Source organism: Dysidea avara, chromosome 2, assembly GCF_963678975.1.
Source record: "Dysidea avara chromosome 2, odDysAvar1.4, whole genome shotgun sequence".
Taxonomy (NCBI): domain Eukaryota; kingdom Metazoa; phylum Porifera; class Demospongiae; order Dictyoceratida; family Dysideidae; genus Dysidea; species Dysidea avara.
The window spans coordinates 37,443,592-37,466,141 of record NC_089273.1 but is presented as its reverse complement, the minus strand read 5'-3'; the positions used below and the strand labels follow the sequence as shown (position 1 = coordinate 37,466,141).

Genomic DNA, 22,550 nt, shown 5'->3' with positions numbered 1-22,550 from the left:
GGTCCACTTAACGTCAGAGAGCCAAAAGTCCATAACTCTGAAAGCTGCATACACAGACATTGCTTTAAAACATATTAATAGTAAACTTTGTGCACATTCATAACTACCTTATAGAGACATACTTACCGAATACATTTGGCATCTGGTTAACTGAAAGTTTGGATAGGTTGGTGTTTGGGGTTTGACCATATTTATTCAGGCAGTTAGCACTAGTATACAGGTTAGCACACAAAAAAATGGTTTAGTCAATCCATTAGCTAAGTACAGTATATACTGCACATTAGAAAAGAAACAATACAATACAAAACAAAATAATAATCACTAGGACAGCAATTAAGGACAAGATAAATGCACTAACTGGAAAGAAGGCTTTGTTGATTATAAGGGCTCTCTTGAGTGTGTTTAAAAAACCATACCCAACCAACTGCTACTTGATCTTCACTTTATGTTACAGAACACCTCAAGTTATATACATGTGGGTAGTCCAGGTGAAGGTGAAGATGAGACCAACAAGTTACAAGAGAAATATTTTTCATCATTTCATTAATGTACACAGCCTAATCTGGTTGAATTGTGACAGTAAATATAGCCTATTACCGCATAAACAAACAGTCATCAATCGCATCACACATAACCATGTTTGGTCAGAACTTTGGTGCCAGTCAAATGGCTGAAGCAGCATAATATACTAAGTGATAAACAAGTAATTCATAACTCTTTTTAGTAATCTAATATGACTATTGTTGGTTAGAAAGTATTGACACAACTAGTAGTCAACAGTTACTATGAAAGGATATGTCATCAACAAACATCACACAATACTAAATTTAACTACTCAAGAAACAACTCGTGCTTTTAACAAGAAGATGGTGTTGCTACTGAATACAGTTTTAATGCTGACGGTGACTTGTTTTACTGTAACAGTAGAAGCTGACATTGAGGTAAGTGTTAGTCTTAATGATAACTCAAATAGTTCACCAATACTAGTATGTAAGTATGTAGGGAAGTGTTATGCCTCAACATATACAACATGTATGTACAGTGTAGGTGAAGGTGTACTCTATCTTTGTAGTATAATGGTGCAAAAAAAGCTTCTTTTCTCTTCTACTAGGTAAAACTTGTCAAACCTTATCACCAGTTGATGACTCCCAAATGGCTAGCCAAACATGCCACTATTTATGGGTCATATACCTACAAACTTAACTATCTGGAAATACTTGCTGGAATCAGCAGACAACATGTTTTACAAATTCAACTGGTTCCTCCTGGTGTTCTAACCAGTGATGATAATAGCAAATGTGTAACTGTTACTATGACAATTGCTATGGACACAGTGTGGGCTGACAGTACTGATCATGATCCATATTTTGGAATAAGTGATGGAGTAAGATTCATTGGCTTTGGTGTACATAACAAAGGTACTACATCTCCATGTTACAAAGCTGAAGGTGACAATGTCAACAATGTGCTTACAAATAGGGTATATGACAGTTCTAGTCCTAAGTTATCAAATCCTTCACAAGGTTACTCCAGTGAGCTTAAGATACAGATAAAGCCATGTGAGAAATGGGGATCTTGCCATACAGAGCATGAAGAAGGATTTGTATTTATTGCTAATTATCAACGTAACCTTGATCTCACTAAAGGATTGTACCTTGATGTGTATCGTGGCAGTGCTGGTGAAGTTTATCGTATTGAATATGTCACAGTTGATGTTGACATGGATTAACTTCAAACATTATGAATAGTGTGAACATGAACTAGTAATAGTTGTATTGTATGTCTTTGATACAATGTTGAACAGTAGATATATGTTACGTATGTACATTGTGATGTTAGTTTCTAATTTTACAAACATACAATATAAAACAACTATTTAGATATTCAGAAAGCATAATTTATTTTACATTTACATAACAGTGTGATGAGTGAGTATTGATTACTAAGCATAAACGTAGCTCACAAAGAAAATCATATAACATTTGAGGTACACACAGAAGCACACAGGTGTACAAGGAAGGCAAAATAGTACCTGAGACTCATAAAATAAAATGTAAAATTCTTGTTGTTTAAATGCCAAACAATTTAATGTCTAAGTTACTTTCTATAGTTTAAAATACAGTATTGACTGTTAACTAATCACTTACCAATAACACAATTAGTAAGTACTTGCACAGAATCTCCAACTCCCTTCACACAATTTCATGCCTTATCCAAACAGCAAGTGGAGATAATCATGTTGAAGTTTGTAGTAGTGTTGAAATCACACAACAACCGTGTGGTACTTGAGCATGAACACATCTGGCTTTGATCACTATTACCAAGAGGCTTAAGTTTTTATATCTGCTGAATTACTAGTCATGACACTACACAGTCACGTACAACTCTACACAATTATAATAAACATGTAAACATCAGAAAGTGACAGTGGAAGGCTTTACTCAAGAGTAATGGGGAAAACAGTTCAGCTGATTCTCTATGGCGGTTTTATGGTCTGCTTAGCATCCTGCTTCTCTGCCACAAATCATCCATCCACACAACACATCATAATCATTTATAGTCAACGTGTCTAAGTACAGTAATAATTAATGATCAAGTGTGTGCAACCAGGTTGACCGGATGATCTTATACCTGGTTAGGTTGAGTGTCATGGGATCAAGACTGCATAAAGGTGACAGGTTAACGGCATCACGTGTACGACAAATGCATGGTACAGTGAGCATACACGACTCAGAGGTGTAAAGCAGGTTTCTTTATCAGCAGGATAGCTGGTCTGCCATAACAGAGAACAATAACTTGCTGTACAGGGACAGACTGAAGTCTATGGTTGAGAAAAGTGGCAGATAGAAGGTTATGCAAGGGCAGAGTTGGACAAATGATACCTTGCTATTACCACTACCACATTTACATGTGGTAAGTAGAAGCCCCCACCTCAAAGGATTCTCCCTGTAACCATATATGGTTCAGAGATGACATGGGATACTAATATCAACTGAATTGTCTCAAAGAAGCTTTGCTATGTATGAGGTACATATATTATACAATGATTGGTCATTTCAAGTTGTTTTTCTGATTCATCCAATGGTTGCTTCTAACAAGATTGTTTGTTGTATGGTTGATAAGTACTGTAACAGCTACATGTGTTTTCTATGGCTTGTCAAAGTTTACAATTAATTAAATTTGTCAGTGGTTTACTGTCTGGGTTAACTGAGGCCATGCATGCCATAACAGGCCACCAAGCATTGCCAGTGATTCTTAGCACTTTGAATCACATTCTAACTAGAATAGAGAGAAATACAGATGTTAAAGTTCTATAATTAGTTTCCTCCAGGCTTAATGGCTACACTTTATTATAATCAGTATGTCAGATCAGTATCAGTGATAAGTATATTGGATTATATCGGATCACTTCAAAATTTCTCTATCAGCACACTTCTACATTATACACTGTATGGTATCACTAATTAAGACAGCAGTTAAGACAACCAGTTGGTTGGGTGTTTTTAAAATAAGCTCGAGAGTCATTATAATCAGCACAGCCTGCTTTTGTGACATTATGGAACAGTTCAAAACATATGCAAGTATATAGTCCAGGTCTATGTAAACATGAGACCAACAAGTTATAGTTAAAAGAGAAACATTTCATCAACACAAGTAAACAACTTTATCTGGTTGAATTAACTGATTAATTTAGTGGCAGTACAGCACAACCACATAAACAACCAGTCATCAAACATCACATATAACCATATTTAGTCAGAACTTTGGTGCCAGTCAAATTTTTGAAGTAGCAAAATATGCAAGACTGAGTGATAAACAAGTAGTTCATAACTCTTGTTAGTAATCTAACATGGTTATTGTTGGTTAGACAATATTGACACAAGTAGCAGTATAAAAGGAGATGTCATCAACGAACATCCCATGATACTAACTTAAACTACTTAAGAAACAATTCATGCTTTTGACAACAAGATGGTGCTGTTACTGAATGTAGTTTTAATACTGACAGTGACTTGTTATACTGTGACAGTAGAAGCTGACACTGAGGTAAGTGTTAGTCTTAATGATATCTCAGATAGTTCACCAATACTAGTATGTAAGTATGTAGGGAAGTGTTATACCTCAACATATACAACATGTATGTACAGTGTAGGCAAAGGTGTGCTCTATCTTTGAAGTATAATGATGTGGAAAAACTTACATTTTCTCTTCTACTAGGTAAAACTTGTCAAACCTTATCACCAGTTGATGACTCCCAAATGGCTAGCCAAACATGCCACTATTCATGGGTCATATACCTACAAATCTAAATATCTGGAAATACTTCCTGGGATTTATAACCATCATGTTTTACAAGTTCAACTGGCTCCTCCTGGTGTTCTAACAAATGGTGATGATGATAGCAAATATGTAACTGTTACTATAACGATTTCTATGGACACTGTGTGGGCTGATAGTAATGATCATGATTCAAGTTTTGGAATAAGTGATGGAGAAAGATTCATTGGCTTTCATATACTTGACAAATATCATATACATGTTTTAGAGCTGAAGGTGACAATGTCAACAGCGTACTTACAAATACAGCATTTGATAGTTCTGGTGCTAAGTTATCAAATCCTTCACAAGGTTACTCCGGTGAGGTTAAGATACAGATAAGGCCATGTGAGAAATGGGAATCTTTCCATACAGAACTTGAAGGAGGATTTATATTTATTACTAACTATCAATGTAACCTTGATCTTACTAAAGGATTGTACCTTGATATGTATTGCAACAATGCTGATGAAATTTATCGTATTGAATACATCACAGTTGATGTTAACACGGATTAACTTCAAACATTATAAACAGTGTGAACATGAATAGCAATAATAGTATTATGTCTTCTATGTAATACTGAACGGTAGACATGTTGTAGTACTATAGCAGTGTATCTGATGTAGTATATGCATTAAGCTGTAGTGCTTCCATCTTTTCTGCACATACAATATAAAACTGTTGGATCAGAAAGTTATGGTCATGTGATGCATAACATTACATCAGTATGATGAGCGGATATTGCTCCTGTCATTATAGAACCCACAAAATAAATTTTGTATAGTGTTTGTGGTACACACAGAAGCACAACATGAGCAGAATGCAGGCAACTGACATATGTGTACAGTACCTAAGATTTATTAAAAAATGAAATTAATAGTTCCTCCACAAAAAGTTTGTGTTGTGTAAAAGCCAAACAATTAACGATGCACTATGCCTAAGATAAGTTCTATAGCTTTCGTACACTATACTTAAAAAATTACTTCAAATATTATTTTCCAATTAGTGCTGTAGATTCCCTAAAATTATGGTATCTCTAAACATTCGGCACTCCCCATGTATTCCCCATATCATGCTCTAAATTTTGGCAAACAAGACAAAGTTTCTAATTATAAGAGCACTACTTTTTTGGCACCTGGAGTACTAGTTGACAAAGATCTCTGGAATACTTACGATTCCCAGTGACCTCATACAATATGCTACCTTGATGCTGGATGAAGTACCAAGTGTGAATTCGAAATATGTTCAGGAAGCATGTGCCCAATGTTATCATCATGTGTGACCAGATTTTACAAAACCGATCCAAATCACACATCAGGAAATATCAAACTAACACCACCAGTGGATAGCTACACTAACGTACTACTAGTTTTGACCCTCAGTACTACTCAAATTACTCGAGGCTGGTTTTAACAGACGTCTTTTCTGGGTGGTGTGGAGTGCTCAAATGGCGGTTTCAGGCCTTGTGAAGGACCTGGCTTGGCAAGAATCAGTGGTTTACTGGTGGACAACCTTATAATGTTGGCCAGACGTTTTCTCAGTTGATTTTGGTACATATCAGCCACTAGGGAGCCAGCACAGCCCTGTAATCTTGTGTCTGGACTCCAATCGTGGTCTGCCTCCATTTTGAGGTCTATCTCTTGCCCTCCCCGCCCATTTGTGAGCACTCGTGATACTACTTCGCTCGTCAAACTACTCAGATTTTCTATCTTATTTGGCAGGAAACTCTACAAGCAGCTACAAGTACTGGAAGTGGCCTGAAAGGTAACAGATTGATGCATCTTTTGTGTAAATTTCATACGCGTGCTTGCTATCCTTGGAGAGTTATGCTGGCTTCAATTCTTTAAAACCGTTTATCTCGAAATTTTCTAATGTGCGATTTGGATCGTTTTTATAAAATCCAGTCACATGTGACGTATCAAAGTTACTGCAAAACGATCCATTCTTTTCCAAATTCCTGTTTACAGAATAAGATCTCTCCAATAACAGGAACCCACATATCCTTATAACATGATACCGCTATCTACTGTTAAATCGTGGAACACACCAGCATCTGGTAGCAAAATTTAATCATCATGTGCAAATCAATTAAATTAATAATATTATTAATTGTGGTTTCTTTTTTATTTAGTTGCTGAAATTCAAAAGTAATGTAGCTAGTTATGATATTAAGCAGTCATAGTATAGCTATAGCGACTTTTCTTGCACATTTCTGATTCAGTGCCGGAGTGTTGTAGTATCATCATTCCGCCTGAAGGCATTCCTGTTGGTTCCTGTAAACCAGAAAGTAAGCAATAATTAAATGTAAACTGATCATAACAGCCATGAAGCCTGCAGACTGTATCAAGGATAGATCCTGACAATAGCAGTGGATTGGTACAATTTTTTAATCATTCAGCCAGACACAAATGTAATTAACTTATTCCTGCCGAATTTTTAAAGAATATATGGTAATACTCGTTTAATAATGAATAATGTAATTACTTGGACAATCAATAATTACACATGCAAAATCCCATAAAATATAACAAAATGAATCTTCTGTTTTCATTGCACATTGCATTCAAAAATCACTAAAACCATCCCTTTGTTAAAGAGTAATGTCATCAATGACACACTGATTGCTCACTTCAAATATAACTACCATATGTACGTATATCAAAACACACGATAATGTGTCTTGCAGCCCAAGAACCCAGTGCTTCAGGTCATACCCATCTTGACATAAAAAGGCACTTAATCTTGGTAGGGGTTTGTTTCATCATGATTGTCGCCGCTTGTTTCAGTGGCTGCTCTCCATGCGAGTAGTGCACAATCTAAAGATAGCTAGCTGTAGTTGCATTGAAGTAGTATAATAGTAGCTAGCTTACCCTTGCACGACTAAGGGACTTGTATGTAAGTATACCGCAGCCACTACAGTAACTAGAAGGGCTATTCCAATAATGACACCAGCAGCCAGTGACTCAGTATCCACAGAGCTACTGGGTTGCACGAGGCAAAGAGGATTTCCAAAGCAAAGCAGTAGTAAAATCCATGTAGATCTTGATCTCCACAGGGAACACATCTCTACACTATTGTTTAAAGAAACAAGGATTTTTTTTAACAATGCTCACGTGATTAGTTTGCATCACGTGACATTTGTATCACGTGGTTTACAAAGTTACATCAGGAGTAAAGCTCTCAAGTGGATTTCCTACCTTCTACCAGCATTTTACATCAGTGTAAAGTACATAAAATCTTCCCATGAGTGTCCCAAGGGTAGAGTGACGCTATTCCTTCCCCATGAGTGACCCATGGGACTACTCACATTAAATCTTCCTATGGGAGCCCCATGTATTTAAGTGCCTTTTTACGTCAAGATGGGTACGACCATGCACCACACCGTGGGTATATTGAAAGGAAGAAAGAAAACGTCATTTGTACATTATTGTATCTCGGTGATCCCTTATTCCATTGGAGCCAAATTTGCTAGAGACGTGACGGCCAGCTAGGGGAGCTCACATTTCAAATTTAAAGGAAATCGCTCTAGCCATTTCCGAGATACAAGCTGCCAAAGTTTTGATCGTTTTTTTCCCCATTTGTCTTTTTGCACATTTCGCAAAAATTGCTATAAAACACAAACACGTTATCTGATCACCTTGAAATTTTGCACACATAACGGGCATCCAACGGCAAATCCTAGTATCAAATTTGGTGCAAATCCAATGAATGGTTCAGGATTTATGACCAATTATTCGCGTAAAACAAGATCAATTTGTTGTCACGCTTTAAAGCGCTTCATGGAATGAGTTGAAAATTGGTTTGTGGATAGGTCAACCATTGTAGGAGTGCCTTTTGGTGGTTTGAAAGCAATCAAAATAAACATCATGGAGATATGTGACCTGATCTTGGAAAACCTACCTTTTTGGCACATGGGTCAATTTTCTGTTTTATAGCTTAAATGAGGTACTAGGTGTTTATCTATCTTGTGTTAAAATTTCAGCTTAATATCTTTAAGCATTCCTGAGATATGGCCGATTTTCTGTCCTGTACATTACAAACTAACTTTTATGGTAATATATTGAGTTCTGTGGGTGATTAAGGGTGACAAATGGTGACAGATCACTTTGTTTACTAATAATTCCATTCGTACCATCTAAAATACTATAAAAGACATTTCTAATAGTTTAATGAAGTATTATTGGTACTTTTCTGCATTTAAATGCTATGTATCATTGTCTAAGACTAAGTTTTAGCCATTCCAGCACCTGAACAAATCACCCAATTTGTAAGTTACTTGTTGTCTCACGCATGTGAAATTACTACATGGTTTGATATAATCATCCATATCTCCTAGGAAAAAGAAACTATGATTGTGAAACTTCACAGCAAGAAGGTTTAATAGTTGCTTTATCCAAATGTGCAAAAAAATTAATTTAAAAAATATTGTTGAAATTTTCATTTGAATTTTCCCAAAAAGTTAGCTTGTGCCCAAAAGGTAGGTTTTCCAAGATCCGGTCACATATGACACGGAACCGAAGTTGTGTAACAATTAGACTAAGTGATCGAGATTCGCGAATAAAAATACTAATAATTTTCACGTATACCAGGCAAACCGCTCACTGGAGCAGCAAACTGAAAATCGGTATGTAGCTGGAATACTCATGGTAGAAAGTCCTTGCAGTAGTACAGAAGAATCGGATTACAAACTACAGAGTTATGATTCGAAAGCCAACTCCGTGTAGCAAATGCGAGATCAAGATACTCTAATAGAACAGTCACCCTAGTAGAGCATTCAGTTAGTTTATGCCTTAGTCCTATTACATTGCAAGTTATATTGTAGGGAGTTCAGCTGTAAACAGTTAATCTTGTAGACAGATCAGCTAGAAGTAAGTCATCCTGTAGAGAGTTCAGCTACAAATATATCGCTGTAGAGATTCAGAACATTACAAGTCACACTGAAGAGAGTTCAGCTATAAACAAGTCATGCACCCTGTAGAGAGTTCATCTACAAACAAGTCACTCTCCAGAGAATTCAGATAGAAACAAGTCACTGTGGAGAGAGTTCAGCTACAAAGAAACTACCCTGTAGAGAGTTCATCTATACAAACAAGTTACCCTATAGAGATCAGCTGCAAACAAGTAACCCTGTAGAGAGTTCAGCTACAGACAAGTCACTCTGTAGAGAATTTTGCTACAAAAAGTCACCGTGTAGAGAGTTCAGCAACCAAAAAACAATCCTGTAAAGAGTTTAGCTATACAAACAAGTTATTTGTATAGAGATCAGCTAGAGCTCAGCTAGAAGAAGTCAATCTGTAGAGATTTCAGCTACAAAGAAACCCTGTAGAGAGATCGACTATAAACAAACCAGCCTGCAGAGTGAACAGCTACAAACAAATCACCCTGTAGAAAGTTCAGCTACGGACAAATCACCCTGTAGAGAGTTCAGCTACAAAAAAAATCACCCTGTAGAGAGTTCAGCTACAAACAAATCACCCTGTAGAGGGTTCAGCTATACAAACAAATCACCGTGTAGAAAATTCATGTACAAACAAATCATCCTGTAGAGAGTTTAGCTACAAAGAAACCATCCTGTAGAGAGTTCAGCTACAAACAAGTAATTCCCCTATAGAGAGATCAGTTTGAAACGAGAGATTTCAGCTACAAACAAAAGATCACCCTGTGGAGAGTTCAGCTACAAACAAATCACCCTGTAGAGAGTTCAGCTAGATAAAAGTCACGCTGTAGAGAGATCAGCTAAAAGAAGTCACTTTGTAGTAGTCTGGTTCCTTATGGTTTTGATCATGACATGGTGGACCAAAGCACCAAACTTTGTACAGTGACTCCTTGGGATATGACAAGTGATTTTAGAAGGGTGCCACCATGAACTCACGCTGCACCCCTTTGTAAGACAGCTAATTTTGACAGTCTGCAAAATTAAAACTGACTCTACTGAATAATTCTTTTTTTTCCTTAACAGATTGCAAAAGTTATTAGCTTGTAGTTTGGAGCGAGTAGTCCATGACATCCCATAAAAGTTTCATTGAAGTATTATGAATCTGTGTAAAGATACAGACTTAAAACAAAAAATAAAAGTTTAGCGAAAATTAAAATCACTAAAATTTAAACACGCTAGTCATTCATAAAGATTTTTCACAATATTAGCTTATTACTTATTTTCTATCAAAGAAATCTCTATGTTTCCACTACACTGGCTAAGTACAGTACACAAAACACCTGTTCACTGAATATACTTCACTTCCTGGTGGTAATTACCAAGTTACCAAAGTTACCAAATGTGAAATTTACTACTCTGCAACAGCAGCAATGGCCCCATCAAGCAACTCTAAATCAGCTGGCTCAACTGTCTCTGTCATAACAGCTCCTTGAGAAGATGCAGGAGTGAACTGAATGTGTGAACGTTGAATAACAACATCATGAGGATCTGCATATATATTTAAGGTCCAAAGAAGTATGTTTGACAGAGAGCTATGAAAACCTATTGGTGACAGGAACTAGCTCAGAAGGAAAGTTACTATCAGACACTGCGTTGTCCCTGCAGAAGCCAGATGATACTTCTATCCAACTTTGTTGACCCATATCAGCACAGGGCTGACTGTCATCTCCTTCAACAACATCTTGGGGCAAATCCTCTAAGCAGCTATCCTCCTCAATTGAACAACCCTGCAATCAATCATCTTTGGAGTGGGGGTGAAGTGCCCAAAAACATAAAATTTTAATCATTTTGGCATTGTAATGGTATAATTGAACAATCAGCCATTCAACAAGGTGGTGAAAAGCCTTGCCTGTGGACAGCCCATTCCGCACAGTGGAAATCTGAGCAATTGAGCAAAGAATCTCTACACTTAAAGGTGTCCAAATACCAAGGTTATCCACTAATAAGGGTAAAAATTCACCTCCTGCTGCTTCTACAAGCATATTGTGCTGATCATCTTTCTCCATCTCTCCTCTGAAAGCTGCAAATCCAGGAATGATGGCTGAATGTGACACAACCCCAGAATGGAGGGCATTTCTAACAGAAACATCAAAGTACGTAGGTGGGATGACTACTGTAAGAATCCGGATGAAAAATATCACCAGGTCTAGCAGCAGATTTCCCAGACACCTTCTATTCCTTCCGCACATCCAAATTATCCTCCAATAGTGCATAATAAATAATGCCACGATATAAAATATTATACGAAGTGGATCATGTCCACATCTTATCAGGTGATCTTCGAAATGATCAACCATTTATCCTCATAATATACACAATGGTGAATATGCATCAGAGAAGACTGGAATACTCAGCCAAAGCCGGAGAGCAACAACAAACTCAGCAGGTGGAATTGTTAACCCAAGTTGAGGGAAAGGTATCACTTGAAGCCAAGCACAAGCCAAACCAGAGGAATCTGATAAAGCTAGTAAACGATCCTTATCAAGCATACTCTGTTTAAACAAAGCTTCAGAGTAAAAATGCTCATCAAGATGTAACTGCATATCTGTTTGTGAAGCAGGGGAGAAGCTGAAAGTTGATGGAAGTAGACCAATCAAATTTAGCTGTGCTATAGCTTCTCCCACCAACATGAAATCACTATCTCTCTTGATGCCCAACAATTGATTAACCAGGTCCTTGAAATCTGAACATCTGCCAAGGTAAGCTGCATAAACCATGTCAGAGGCTTGACAAATGCCCAAATCACCCATTCTCATAGGAAGAATAGCTTGTTGCCAAGTGAGATCTGAAAGTGAATGGTGAACAACATGAGAAAGGCTAGAACAAAGTTGGTTGTCAAAATTTGAAAGGTGGCTCAGCAAATGTGGAGGCACTGTGCAAAGGATATGAACATTTTAAAACAACTCATGAGACTGACACAGAGGTTGAAGTTCCAACTGGGTGTTATCAACATCCTTCTGATCTGCAGTTGGTTCCCCTGGCTTCTCAATGCAGCAGAGGTGTACAACAAGGATACCCTCTAGGCCCCTTAGTGTTCTCTCTGGTTTTGTTAGCAGATTTATTGGACCTCTTAACAACACAAGGGCCATCCTTTGGACTCACCCTCAACCTGTAAAAGTGTAAAGTTTTTTGGCCAAGTGCAAATCCACCTTTTCCTACATTTCTGAAGGAGGTGCTGTAGGCCGTTCATTGCAAATTTTGGATGGTGTTGAGCTGTTGGGATCCCCTATTTTCGACAGTCCCAAGTTCTTTGATGATTTTGCTGGTTCTCTTTTTGACAAGGTTCATTGTTTACAAGACTTACTACCTAGTTTGAAAAACCATTGGCGACTGTCCAGACAATTTGACAGCACAATATTTTGACACTATTTCGAGCACTGCTACACAGTATATATATGTACCACTTTCACACCTCAGATCAAAGGAAAGCCAGTGCATATATATCACATATCGCATTCACTCAAAACACTGTTAAAAATAGGGTGTAATCCAATCACGTTTGGGGGAGTTCTAACTGCTGTTTAAATTAAACTCCTTTGAAGGGAGTTGTAGTAGGGCTGGGCGGTTTCTCGGTATTATAGTAATACCGCGGTATTGCAATGAAACGATATCTGTATCGCGTAGATTTCGGTTAAACGATAATATCGCGATATCGATATTATTACGATTTTTAGTGTTTGTGACAGCTTATTAAGCCCTTAAGGTTGTTATAATGCACCTCAAATAATCACGTGATACTACTGCAAACAAGGACCTAGTACTAGCTAGTCAATTTTTTTTACAAAGATCGAGATACTCTAATAGAACAGTCAGCTAGGATCGAGATACAGTACCGCTCAGCTACAACTTGACATCGGCACGCGATTTCACTACTAGTTACACGCGGTTTCAACTGGCATGAACTACTGTGCTCACGCAGACCACACGCATTTCTCTGCATAGCTGGCTCAGATGATACGCCTGGTGCAACGCAGTGGACACGCCACCGCAGCCAGTGCACACGCCGTCTGGCATCACCGCAACTAGTGGACACGCCATCACACGCTAATATCCTTGCGTGTAAACTACAGTACTAACTGGGCGTGTATTCGCGTTGAACCATCGCTGCATACGTGCTCACGCGTTTCAGTTTGCCATATAGATATAATTCTAACATTTTAGTGCGAAAGGCACGTGGACAGCAGGATAAGCCGTTTTAAAGATGCCCCGGACTGGTTGAGTCTAGAACTCGGAAGAGAAGTACATGGATTCAAAAATTCAGAAATTCAGTAGTAAGTTATTTTAACTTTTATAAACTGTAAGCCAGCAAATCTTACTTTGTCTGAGAAAACAACTTCAGTTCGACATTTATCTCGGCATTTATAACAATTGCTTAATGATGAATATACTATTAAGACAAGCGTACATACCTCTGATAGAATTCTTTTTTTGTTCTATTCTATTTAATACTCATCGCTTCTATGCTATTTAATGCCTATCGCGAGATTATGATAATGCAATCTCAGCTGTGTGTGCTACAGTTGTTTGTTGTTGTAGCATGAAAGTTATCTAATACTTTATCTACACTTAATTGACAACCAAGAAGTTGGCTTAAGGGTTTACTATTAAAATAGGTAAGACCTTGATATGGAATGCTAACAATAGTGCTGTCAAAGTAATAGAGATTGTATTTATATTCCAGTATTTATATTCCAGTATGATACGGTATAGTTTCATGGATGATTGTACGTTTGCTTTCTTACCGGCTAAATAATGTATTTCTTTGTACCTTTATGGCATATTTACAGTGTGGACTTTATCCCCCAATGATGTCATAATTGACAAGATGGCCATCTTAGTAGGGGCAATTTGTCAATTGTTTATCTGTAGTAAAGAAAGCTAACTTAGTTTGCGATTTAGGACATGGAACCACTGGATAATGAAAGTAGGAGACCAGTTAGTATAATGTGGCAATGCCAAATAATCCCACCAATCAAAACCAGTGTGATATGGATGCAGAACAGTGCGCATTTGGCTTATTACACACCTTTTCCCTTGCTGCTGTATGTAACCACTTATATGTTCTCCCAATATCACTGTGTACAAAGTTCCCCTACTATCACTGTCATTTTTGTGTTGTGATGTAATTGTGGATAGAAGTGTCTTAAGAACGACCCAGGGAGGTTGCCAGTGTGTGTGTGTATATTAAGTTAAGGCATAATGCATCTTCAACAAATAAAAATGCCATTTTTACTTGAACAGAATCAGTCACCTGTGGATTTATATTCCTATCATTGATCTCAGTCTATGTTTTAGCATAATTAAATATCGTATTAACTCTTATTTCTGGTACCACTTCATTGCAAACTTTCATCCTGATGATCCTCATAAACTCCATTCCCTTTATCCTTGTAGCTCCTGCATACCCATCAATTTTCCCGTCAATTCCAATCATCTTTGACTTAGGTAGAGAATGAAATATAATTATTAATATTGAAATTATCGGTGGGTTTTTTGAGGTTCTTTATCAGAAAAAGAATGTCAGATATCTCAAGAGTGTACATGAGAGGAAGAATCTGAAGTCAAGTTAATGGGATATCCACACTAACAGTCATTTGTCCAGTCTTGAGTCCCACCAAATGCTATATTTTGAGAATTGGCTTTACTGTTTATTTTGTAAAGTCACTTGTATGGGTGTATTAATGAAAATTACTTCTTGTTTAGAATTTTGGCTTCAATAATAAAGACAATTCATTCAGATATTAAAACTTACCAGTGAAAGAAGGTAGACGATGACCAACTATCTGTATAAACAATGAATGTTATGTTTCATGATAAAGTCATTTGGTATGTATATATGTCACCAGGTCAGGCAATTGTTAGGACTAAACTTATCACCTTCACTCAAGGGCTGGATCATGTGGCCTCCGCAAGAGATGCTCTTGACTAATGGATCAAACGTTGCATCCGGAGTTTTAGCCAAGAATGGTTAGAAGGTGTGTGTGTGCGTACGTGCGTCTGTGCATGCGTGCGTGTGTGTGTGACCAGCATAGGCAAATAAAACATTCAGGAATAGACCCACCATAATGTCCTATCACATGCAAACTTGGTCGATCGTGGTAGGACATTTTCAATCAAAAGTCAGAATGTACTAGATAAATCAATGCTATTAATAACTGTACACAGCTTTGGTGGTTGTTGCTATGAGCTAACAGGTGCTGCTAATTGAATGGGAGTAAGCCTAGTACATTCATGGCCACCCCCATAGGGTTGTAAGAATGTACTGTATCCAAGCAACCAAGTGGTAGTTATGATTAGCAGTACAAGTCATATATCAAACAGATAAACTGTATAAGTTAGGTTTCTTTTGATGGGTTGGTGTAAACTCTGGACCATGGACTGGACTCTGGACTGTAATATGGACTGCATTCTCTTGCAATATGTACAGGAATTATTCATGCTAGATTGTTTTGCCATTAGGGAACCCATATAGACAGGGTAATGTGGCTCTTAGGCACTCCGCCAGCTGCTTTGGGGATCCGACAAGTCATGATCACTGACTGGTACATTGCAGACACATTAAATTTTTGCGTTGCATCTGGTTGTTCTATTACAACATTCCTCTGAGAGCTTAAAGCAGTATTATACACTCTTTTGAACTTCGTGGCAGTTCATTCCAGAGCAGTCGTTCGTCTTGAATTTCGTATGGCTTGACCAGTTTTCTGTCTAATACATGGTTAGGGTTTCCCCATACAGAATGCAGTCCCAAGTTGCACTAGATTATCTTGCAGGGCCAAGGTACCATGACATTATTTAATCTTGACCGTTGATCTAGATTACTGGGTACTTCTCAGCTCACTTCTCAGGTTTGCATGTGCTTTGACAATCAGCCAGGACTGCAACTGGCCTTCAGTTTCAACCATAATACCTGTTAATGTGAGAAAACTTGGCCTGAAAATCATCAAGCTGCAGTCCAGAGTGCTGCTGCCTAAGGGTACTAAGGGTAAAATGATCCAACATGAATAATTAGAGTACATATGGCGAGAGAATGCAGTCTATATTACAGTCCAAAGTCCAGTCCAGAGTCCAGTGTTAACACCAACCCTCTTTTGATAGCTACACTGTAGGACATTGTGTCTGAACAAACTGAGTTATGGTCAGACATGTAGACTATTTGGACGGAAATGTCCAGTGATATTTGCCTCTGCACTGCGTGTGGTTTGTGCACACACATGCGTGTGCGTGCAATGCGTGTGCATGAGACATGCATGTATGTAAGTTATTTAGGCGTGTGTGTGTGTCAGGTTAGCAAATTTGGCAAATCAGTGGCAATCTTCCAAGCTTTTCTTTTGCCAAATTTCAGGTTTCACTGATAACGTGGGTAAACACATCAGAACATGTGAGGTTGAAACTGTGAGCAGCAGAGTCTCAGTGAAAATAGTTGTGTCAATCTTGAAGTACAGTATTTCAATTGTACCAGTGAATCTGTGTCATTCACCACAAGTAGTGCCACATTACCTGGTGCTCAGAGTTATCATGCATGGCTCTCAAAGTAATTAAATGTTGTGTGAATTTGCCAAGTCTTCTTTTTCCAAATTTCTGATTAATATAGGTTCCCGAAGTTTTTCAACACTACTGTTCAGTATTTGTGACCCACTGAGTGAAAACCTGACTAGTTTGCATTTTTATCAAACTTCTTTTATAACATCTTTGTTATCCAGAGGTAAAAACCAATGGGCCGTCAAAGGTTTCAGCCTTATCTGGTGAATAGTTGTGGAGTTATAATGATAGACAGCAGGAAGTGCAAAACAGTTGGTTTATACGGTGACTATACGGGAAAAAATTGCAGGCGCTTGTATAGTCAATCATAACTCACGAAGGAAACATACTACGGAGATGGGACTTGGCTCATTGTCTTCACCATGAATTGGGGCACTCAGCAAGGTATAATGTTTGCCCTACACACACCCATACGTTTAGCTGTTTAAACTTAGAAATGGCAACATTTATGTAATGTTTCACCACATTGTAAACAAATGCCCATAATTCACGTTTGCGTCATGACACTGAAATGAAACAAGGATATAATTACTCACCATTAACAGGTGAATCCATTGGTCACTTAGTTTTATCAATTAGAGCCTTTTTTCACTGTTTGCTGAAGTGATTAAAATGCACGTAAAATTATTTATGTAGTCCTTTATTTACCCCATGTATTTCAATGCTGATTTTCTCAAAAACAGAATTATGCTAACTAGTTGGGTTTTTGCTCAGCGGGTTACATTTGCTATAATTATTATTTCACATATTAAGGTGTCAATAAGTCATAGAGATTATCTTCCAGATATTTACAGATCAGGTCATACAGAATATCATCCAAACAAATTATTTGAAGTATTTAAATACAAATACATTATGTTTCAAAGGTACAAAATACAATTGCAAATAGTATTTCAATCCAAATACTTGTGTATTTGATCCCAAGATTGGTTTGCGTACGTGTGCGTGTGTCTGTGTGTAAGTGCTTGTGTCTGTGTCTCTGCGTGTGTCTGTGTAGATTGCGTATGGGTGTGTAGTTTGTGTGTGTGTGTGTGTGGTCCCAGGTTTGATTTCCGGTTGAGCCACTTTGGTGTTGTTGTTTCCTTGAGCAAGAAACTTTACTTACATTGCTGCTGTATGGGGACCTGGTGTCAACTGGGGAAGCAGCCCACCCAGCTGCATCATAAATGGGTGCCTGGTGTAAACTGGGATAGCAAATTCCCAACTTCCCTTGTCTCGCTTGGTGGTGTTGGGGTCATTGTAGAACTTTAGGTCCTGTGACCTCTCTCCATGAGACCTGTACAGTCCTTCTGCAGGTTACTAGTCCTTCTGCTGGTTACTAGCCCTGCCCCAGGAGGTTTTTCCTGCACACGGTTCAATCATCTGAGTAGTGCCAGTGCTGGTTCAGTGGGCAGCAATAACTATGTTTCGCATGGCTGCCATAGGCTTTGCTGTTTGTGTGTGTATGCAGTTTGCGCATGTGTATGTTGTTTGCACGTGGGTGTGTAGTTTGCGTATGTATGTAGTTTGCGTGTGGTAATAGGCAGGTGTGTTTGCATGCGTGTGTGTATGTAATTTGCCGTGCGTGCGGGTATGTATAATATGTACTGTAGTTTGCATACATGCTTGTAGTTTGCGCGCGCGTGTGTGGTTTGCGTGTGTGGGGGGGAGGTTTGCGTGTTGGTATGTGCAGTAGGGGTCATTAAAAAGTTATACTCTGTTTTGTTTTAACAATAGTTTACTCTTTGAATGGTTACAAGAAAACAATTAACTATCTTTCATAACAGAAAACGTTCGTTGTATCAACAGAACCTTCTATAGCTGATTTTAACCTCTGATTACAGTGGAACCCCTCTAAGATGGACACCATTGGGGAAATGAAATATGTCCTTTATATGGAGGTGTCCTTATTTAAGGGGTTTTCTAAACTTATCAGTTTAAATGCACAAGATTAGATCAAGTGGTGGAGCAAGATAGGTTATGGGTGGCTACCATGTGAACCAGGTGTGATCATGCATTGTTATAGCAACAGAAGTGATGTATTGAGCATGGGTTACTTATGGTGTGTGGCCTCTACTACACTATCCAGACAATTAGGCACCACAAGAATTTTTTATGCATGCTCCCATAAAGACTATATACTCAGGATTACTCTGTATTTGATTTGTTATCAAGATGGTTGGCTATACAGATTATGTAGTTTACATCCTGTGGTGTATTTTATTTATTCTTAGACAATGGTATGCAGCATTTCGTTTGATGTGTGGAGGTCAGACAATGGTATGCAGCGTTTCGTTTGATATGTGGAGGTCTCTTATTTGCGAAGAAACTTGGTATCAGGTGTCTTACTTGTAAGACACCTGACAGTTGTTTACAACCACAATGTGGCCTACAGTAATGCAATTAGCCTTTTGTGGACAATTAGTATTTCGCACATCAGTAAACACCAAGCGATTGCGAGCAGATTATTATAAAGAAATTACACTCAGGTATGCTGTTATTGTGGGTAGCTCAGCGGATTTATAGACCATCGTGATACAAGCCATTAATTCAGTTTGTGGCCATCACCATATTAAAGCACGCTCTGTAGACCATGCAAGACAGCCATGTTGGCACTGGCTATTCCCATTTGCTGCCATTCACACGTATCCATAATGCCTCAAACATACTTTTTATCGACTTTACAAACCTTCAGTTAGCTATTCGCGTTTCATTTGCGCAACCTCACATCTTTTGCTTGCTGAAATACCCTAGGTGTTTACAATGGGAACTCTCTATACTAACTCACTGCTTCTACGCTATTGTCTAAAACACTTAGACACTCACAATAGGCATCTTCGAGGATTTAAAAACCATCGGTGACGTCAATAATTACCGAGGCACAGCCGAGGTAATTATTGACGTCACCTCAGGTTTTTAAACCCTCGAAGACACCTATTGTGAGTGTCTAACTATTACTTAGACAATGGTATGCAGTGTTTCGTTTGATGTGTGGAGGTCTCTTATTTGCGAAGAAACCTGGTATCGGGTGTCTTACTGGTAAGACACCCGACAGTTGTTTACAACCACAATGTGGCCTACAGTAATGCAATTAGCTTTTTGTGGACAATTAGTATTTCGTACATCAGTAAACACCAAGTGATTGTGAGCAGATTATTACAAAGAAATTACACTCAGGTACGCTGTTATCGTGGGTAGCTCAGTGGATTTATAGACCATCGTGGTACAAGCCATTAATTCAGTTTGTGGCCTTCGCCATATTAAAGCACGCTCTGTAGACCAAGACAGCCATGTTGGCACTGGCTATTCCCATTTGCTGCCATTCACACGTATCCATAATGCCTCAAACATACTTTTTATCGACTTTACAAACCTTCAGTTAGTCGCGCTTCATGGCTTGCGCGACCTCACATCTTTTGCTCGCTGAAATACCCTAGGTGTTTACAATGGGAACTCTATACTAACTCACTGCTACTACGCCATTGTCTAAAACACTTAGACACTCACAATAGGCGTCTTCGAGGATTTAAAAACCTGAGGTGACGTCAATAATTACCTAGGCTGCGCCTCGGTAATTATTGACGTGACCTCAGGTTGCGCCTAGGTAATTATTGGCGTCACCTCAGGTTTTTAAATCTTCAAAGACACCTATTGCGAGTGTCTAACTATTACTTTAAGTGCACCAACTACTATTTTCAGAAGACTCTGTTAAGAATAGTAACAGCAGTGCTTGTACCTATATATGCATTTGTATGGCTTCTGATTTCAGCACTTTGTCTTGCACTTTGTAGAACAGACAATAGTTACAGAGACAATGCTTTTTGCATTAAATGATATAGTTTGATTGATTGTTGTAACTGGCAATTAACCTTTGTTGCTAGCGTCTGCGATTAGCGAGGTGTTGTACTGTAGTGTTTACCATGTTTGAGATTTATGTAGTGTTCGGTTTACGTAGTAGAGGGGTGTCCGCTATTGAGGGGGCATTAATACACACAGGTATTGGAAGTTGCATTCGGGAATTTATTAATTGTCCGTGTACCCCAGGGCAGTGCTCTGGGGCTTCTCTTGCTTTTGGTTTACATGAATAATCTTCCATTTCAGATCACTAATGGTTCAGTATGCATAATCTGCAGATGATACCACTCTTATGTGTAGTGGTTTTACAGTTGACGAGGTTGCTGCCACATTAAATACTCAATTGTCTTTATATTCAAAGTTAGGTTATAGCTAAACTAAATTTGAAGAAGTCTACAGTTATGTGGTTCTCTGTAAAAGCCTCTAAAAGGCGCCAATATATATCCCTCTATTGTTGTGGGAGATTCATTGTTGTGGGAGATTCTCCTCTTTATGTTGTTGATGGATGGAAGTACTTGAGACTAATTTTTGATAAAATGGCATACTGTCACCATTAAGCATAGACATGTTATGAATTCTGCTGTTTTGAAAATGCTAATAAACTGTTTCACACCTCCTCTATGCTCTCACAGTGTGGAGACCACAGTTGAACATATAATCGCAGTCTCATGCTCAATAGAGTAGTACGTATTACTGTTTCTCTCCATAAATACGACGTTCCAAGTTATTTTAACCATCTTGGATTGCTACCCTTACAGGAACTTATTCAGTTTTGCTGTCTATATTCTATGTTTGCTCAGTACCGTCAGCACTGACTGCTGTATCCCACCAATTGTATTTGGACTCCAACATGTATACAATACTACAAGACCTGCGAGTGTTCCACTTTGTCATCTTTCATTTACTCAATGATTTTTTTGTTATAAATCTATTCAAATGTGGAATTCGTTGTCCTTGGAAGTAAGGGAAGCATCATATAGTGACTTTGTCTCCTACATTTTATTGCATATTTATTGTATATGTTATCGTGTATGTTGCTGTAGTTGTTATTGTAAGTATGGCTATGCATTGTGGATTGTAATGTGTGTGTGTTTATACCTCTTGCAGGGAAGAACGGCTATTGCTGACTGTCTGGAGTTTAAGTCATCAATCATTTCAGCCACTGATATCCTGACACAGTTGAGTGTTGAGCACAAGTGCTGGGCAAAGCAATTCTGAGGTAGGTGCCACACAGTGTAGCATGCTAGTAATGTCACATGTTTGTGTTGCAGTCAGCTCATCGTTTATAACACTTGGTAAATTCCAAGGTTTGCTGACATACACCAACTACTGAATGTGGGCTCAAAGCAGGACTTCTTTAAGACCATCTAACGCATTCAGGTAATAAAGGGATGTCAATTTCTCTTGCTTTTAGTTATGGTGGTTTATGTATCTGCAGCATCATCATAGAACATGGGTTATCTGCCGCTTGTCAGACTCTGCTCTTCCGGAACGTTCACAGCTACCTACATCCCAAAGAGGAAAGCAAACTTGAACAAGTACGAATACTGTATAGTACCTGTATTTGTTTATATCTAATCTTAAGTACGTATGTTAAATACTTGCTTATACTTAGTTACTTATTTTTTTTGTGACTAGATTCAAGGTGCGGGATGACAGAGAGTCAGTTTTGGAAACATCTGTAACGTTTGCTAAATTCCCAAAGGTAATAATGTGGTCTGTTTACTAAGCTCATATTTACTTTCACCAGACAACTCTCTGCAAAAGGGGAACATACTTGTTGTATGACTCATAGCAGGCGTCTATACAGTCTGGACGTTGTGATGTGAAAAAACTACAAATGAATAATTGATGTTATATCTCTGTATATTTAGTGCTGTACAGCTTATTTTACTTGCATGAAGTCATGAATTATTTTTGA

At 38.2% G+C, this 22,550-nt stretch overlaps 1 protein-coding gene and 1 long non-coding RNA gene across 6 annotated transcripts; both read left to right on the top strand.

Moving 5' to 3' along the window:
* The first annotated feature begins 743 nt into the window (after nt 1–743).
* On the top strand, nt 744–1,873 carry LOC136247253 (uncharacterized). Its single transcript, XM_066038877.1, has 2 exons — nt 744–941; nt 1,112–1,873. The coding sequence occupies exons 1-2, from the start codon at nt 786–788 to the stop codon at nt 1,727–1,729; spliced, it is 774 nt and encodes a 257-aa protein (XP_065894949.1). The 5' UTR covers nt 744–785; the 3' UTR covers nt 1,730–1,873.
* Nucleotides 1,874–5,968: 4,095 nt separating this feature from the next.
* On the top strand, nt 5,969–22,550 carry LOC136247247 (uncharacterized). Of its 5 annotated transcripts, none has more exons than XR_010697237.1 (6): nt 5,969–6,084; nt 21,737–21,848; nt 21,901–22,009; nt 22,068–22,167; nt 22,268–22,334; nt 22,380–22,550. It is a non-coding gene; the product is annotated as an uncharacterized lncRNA (long non-coding RNA). The 5 variants fall into 5 exon arrangements; XR_010697235.1 differs by lacking the exon at nt 5,969–6,084 and adding an exon at nt 13,400–13,527; XR_010697239.1 differs by lacking the exon at nt 5,969–6,084 and adding an exon at nt 13,548–13,869.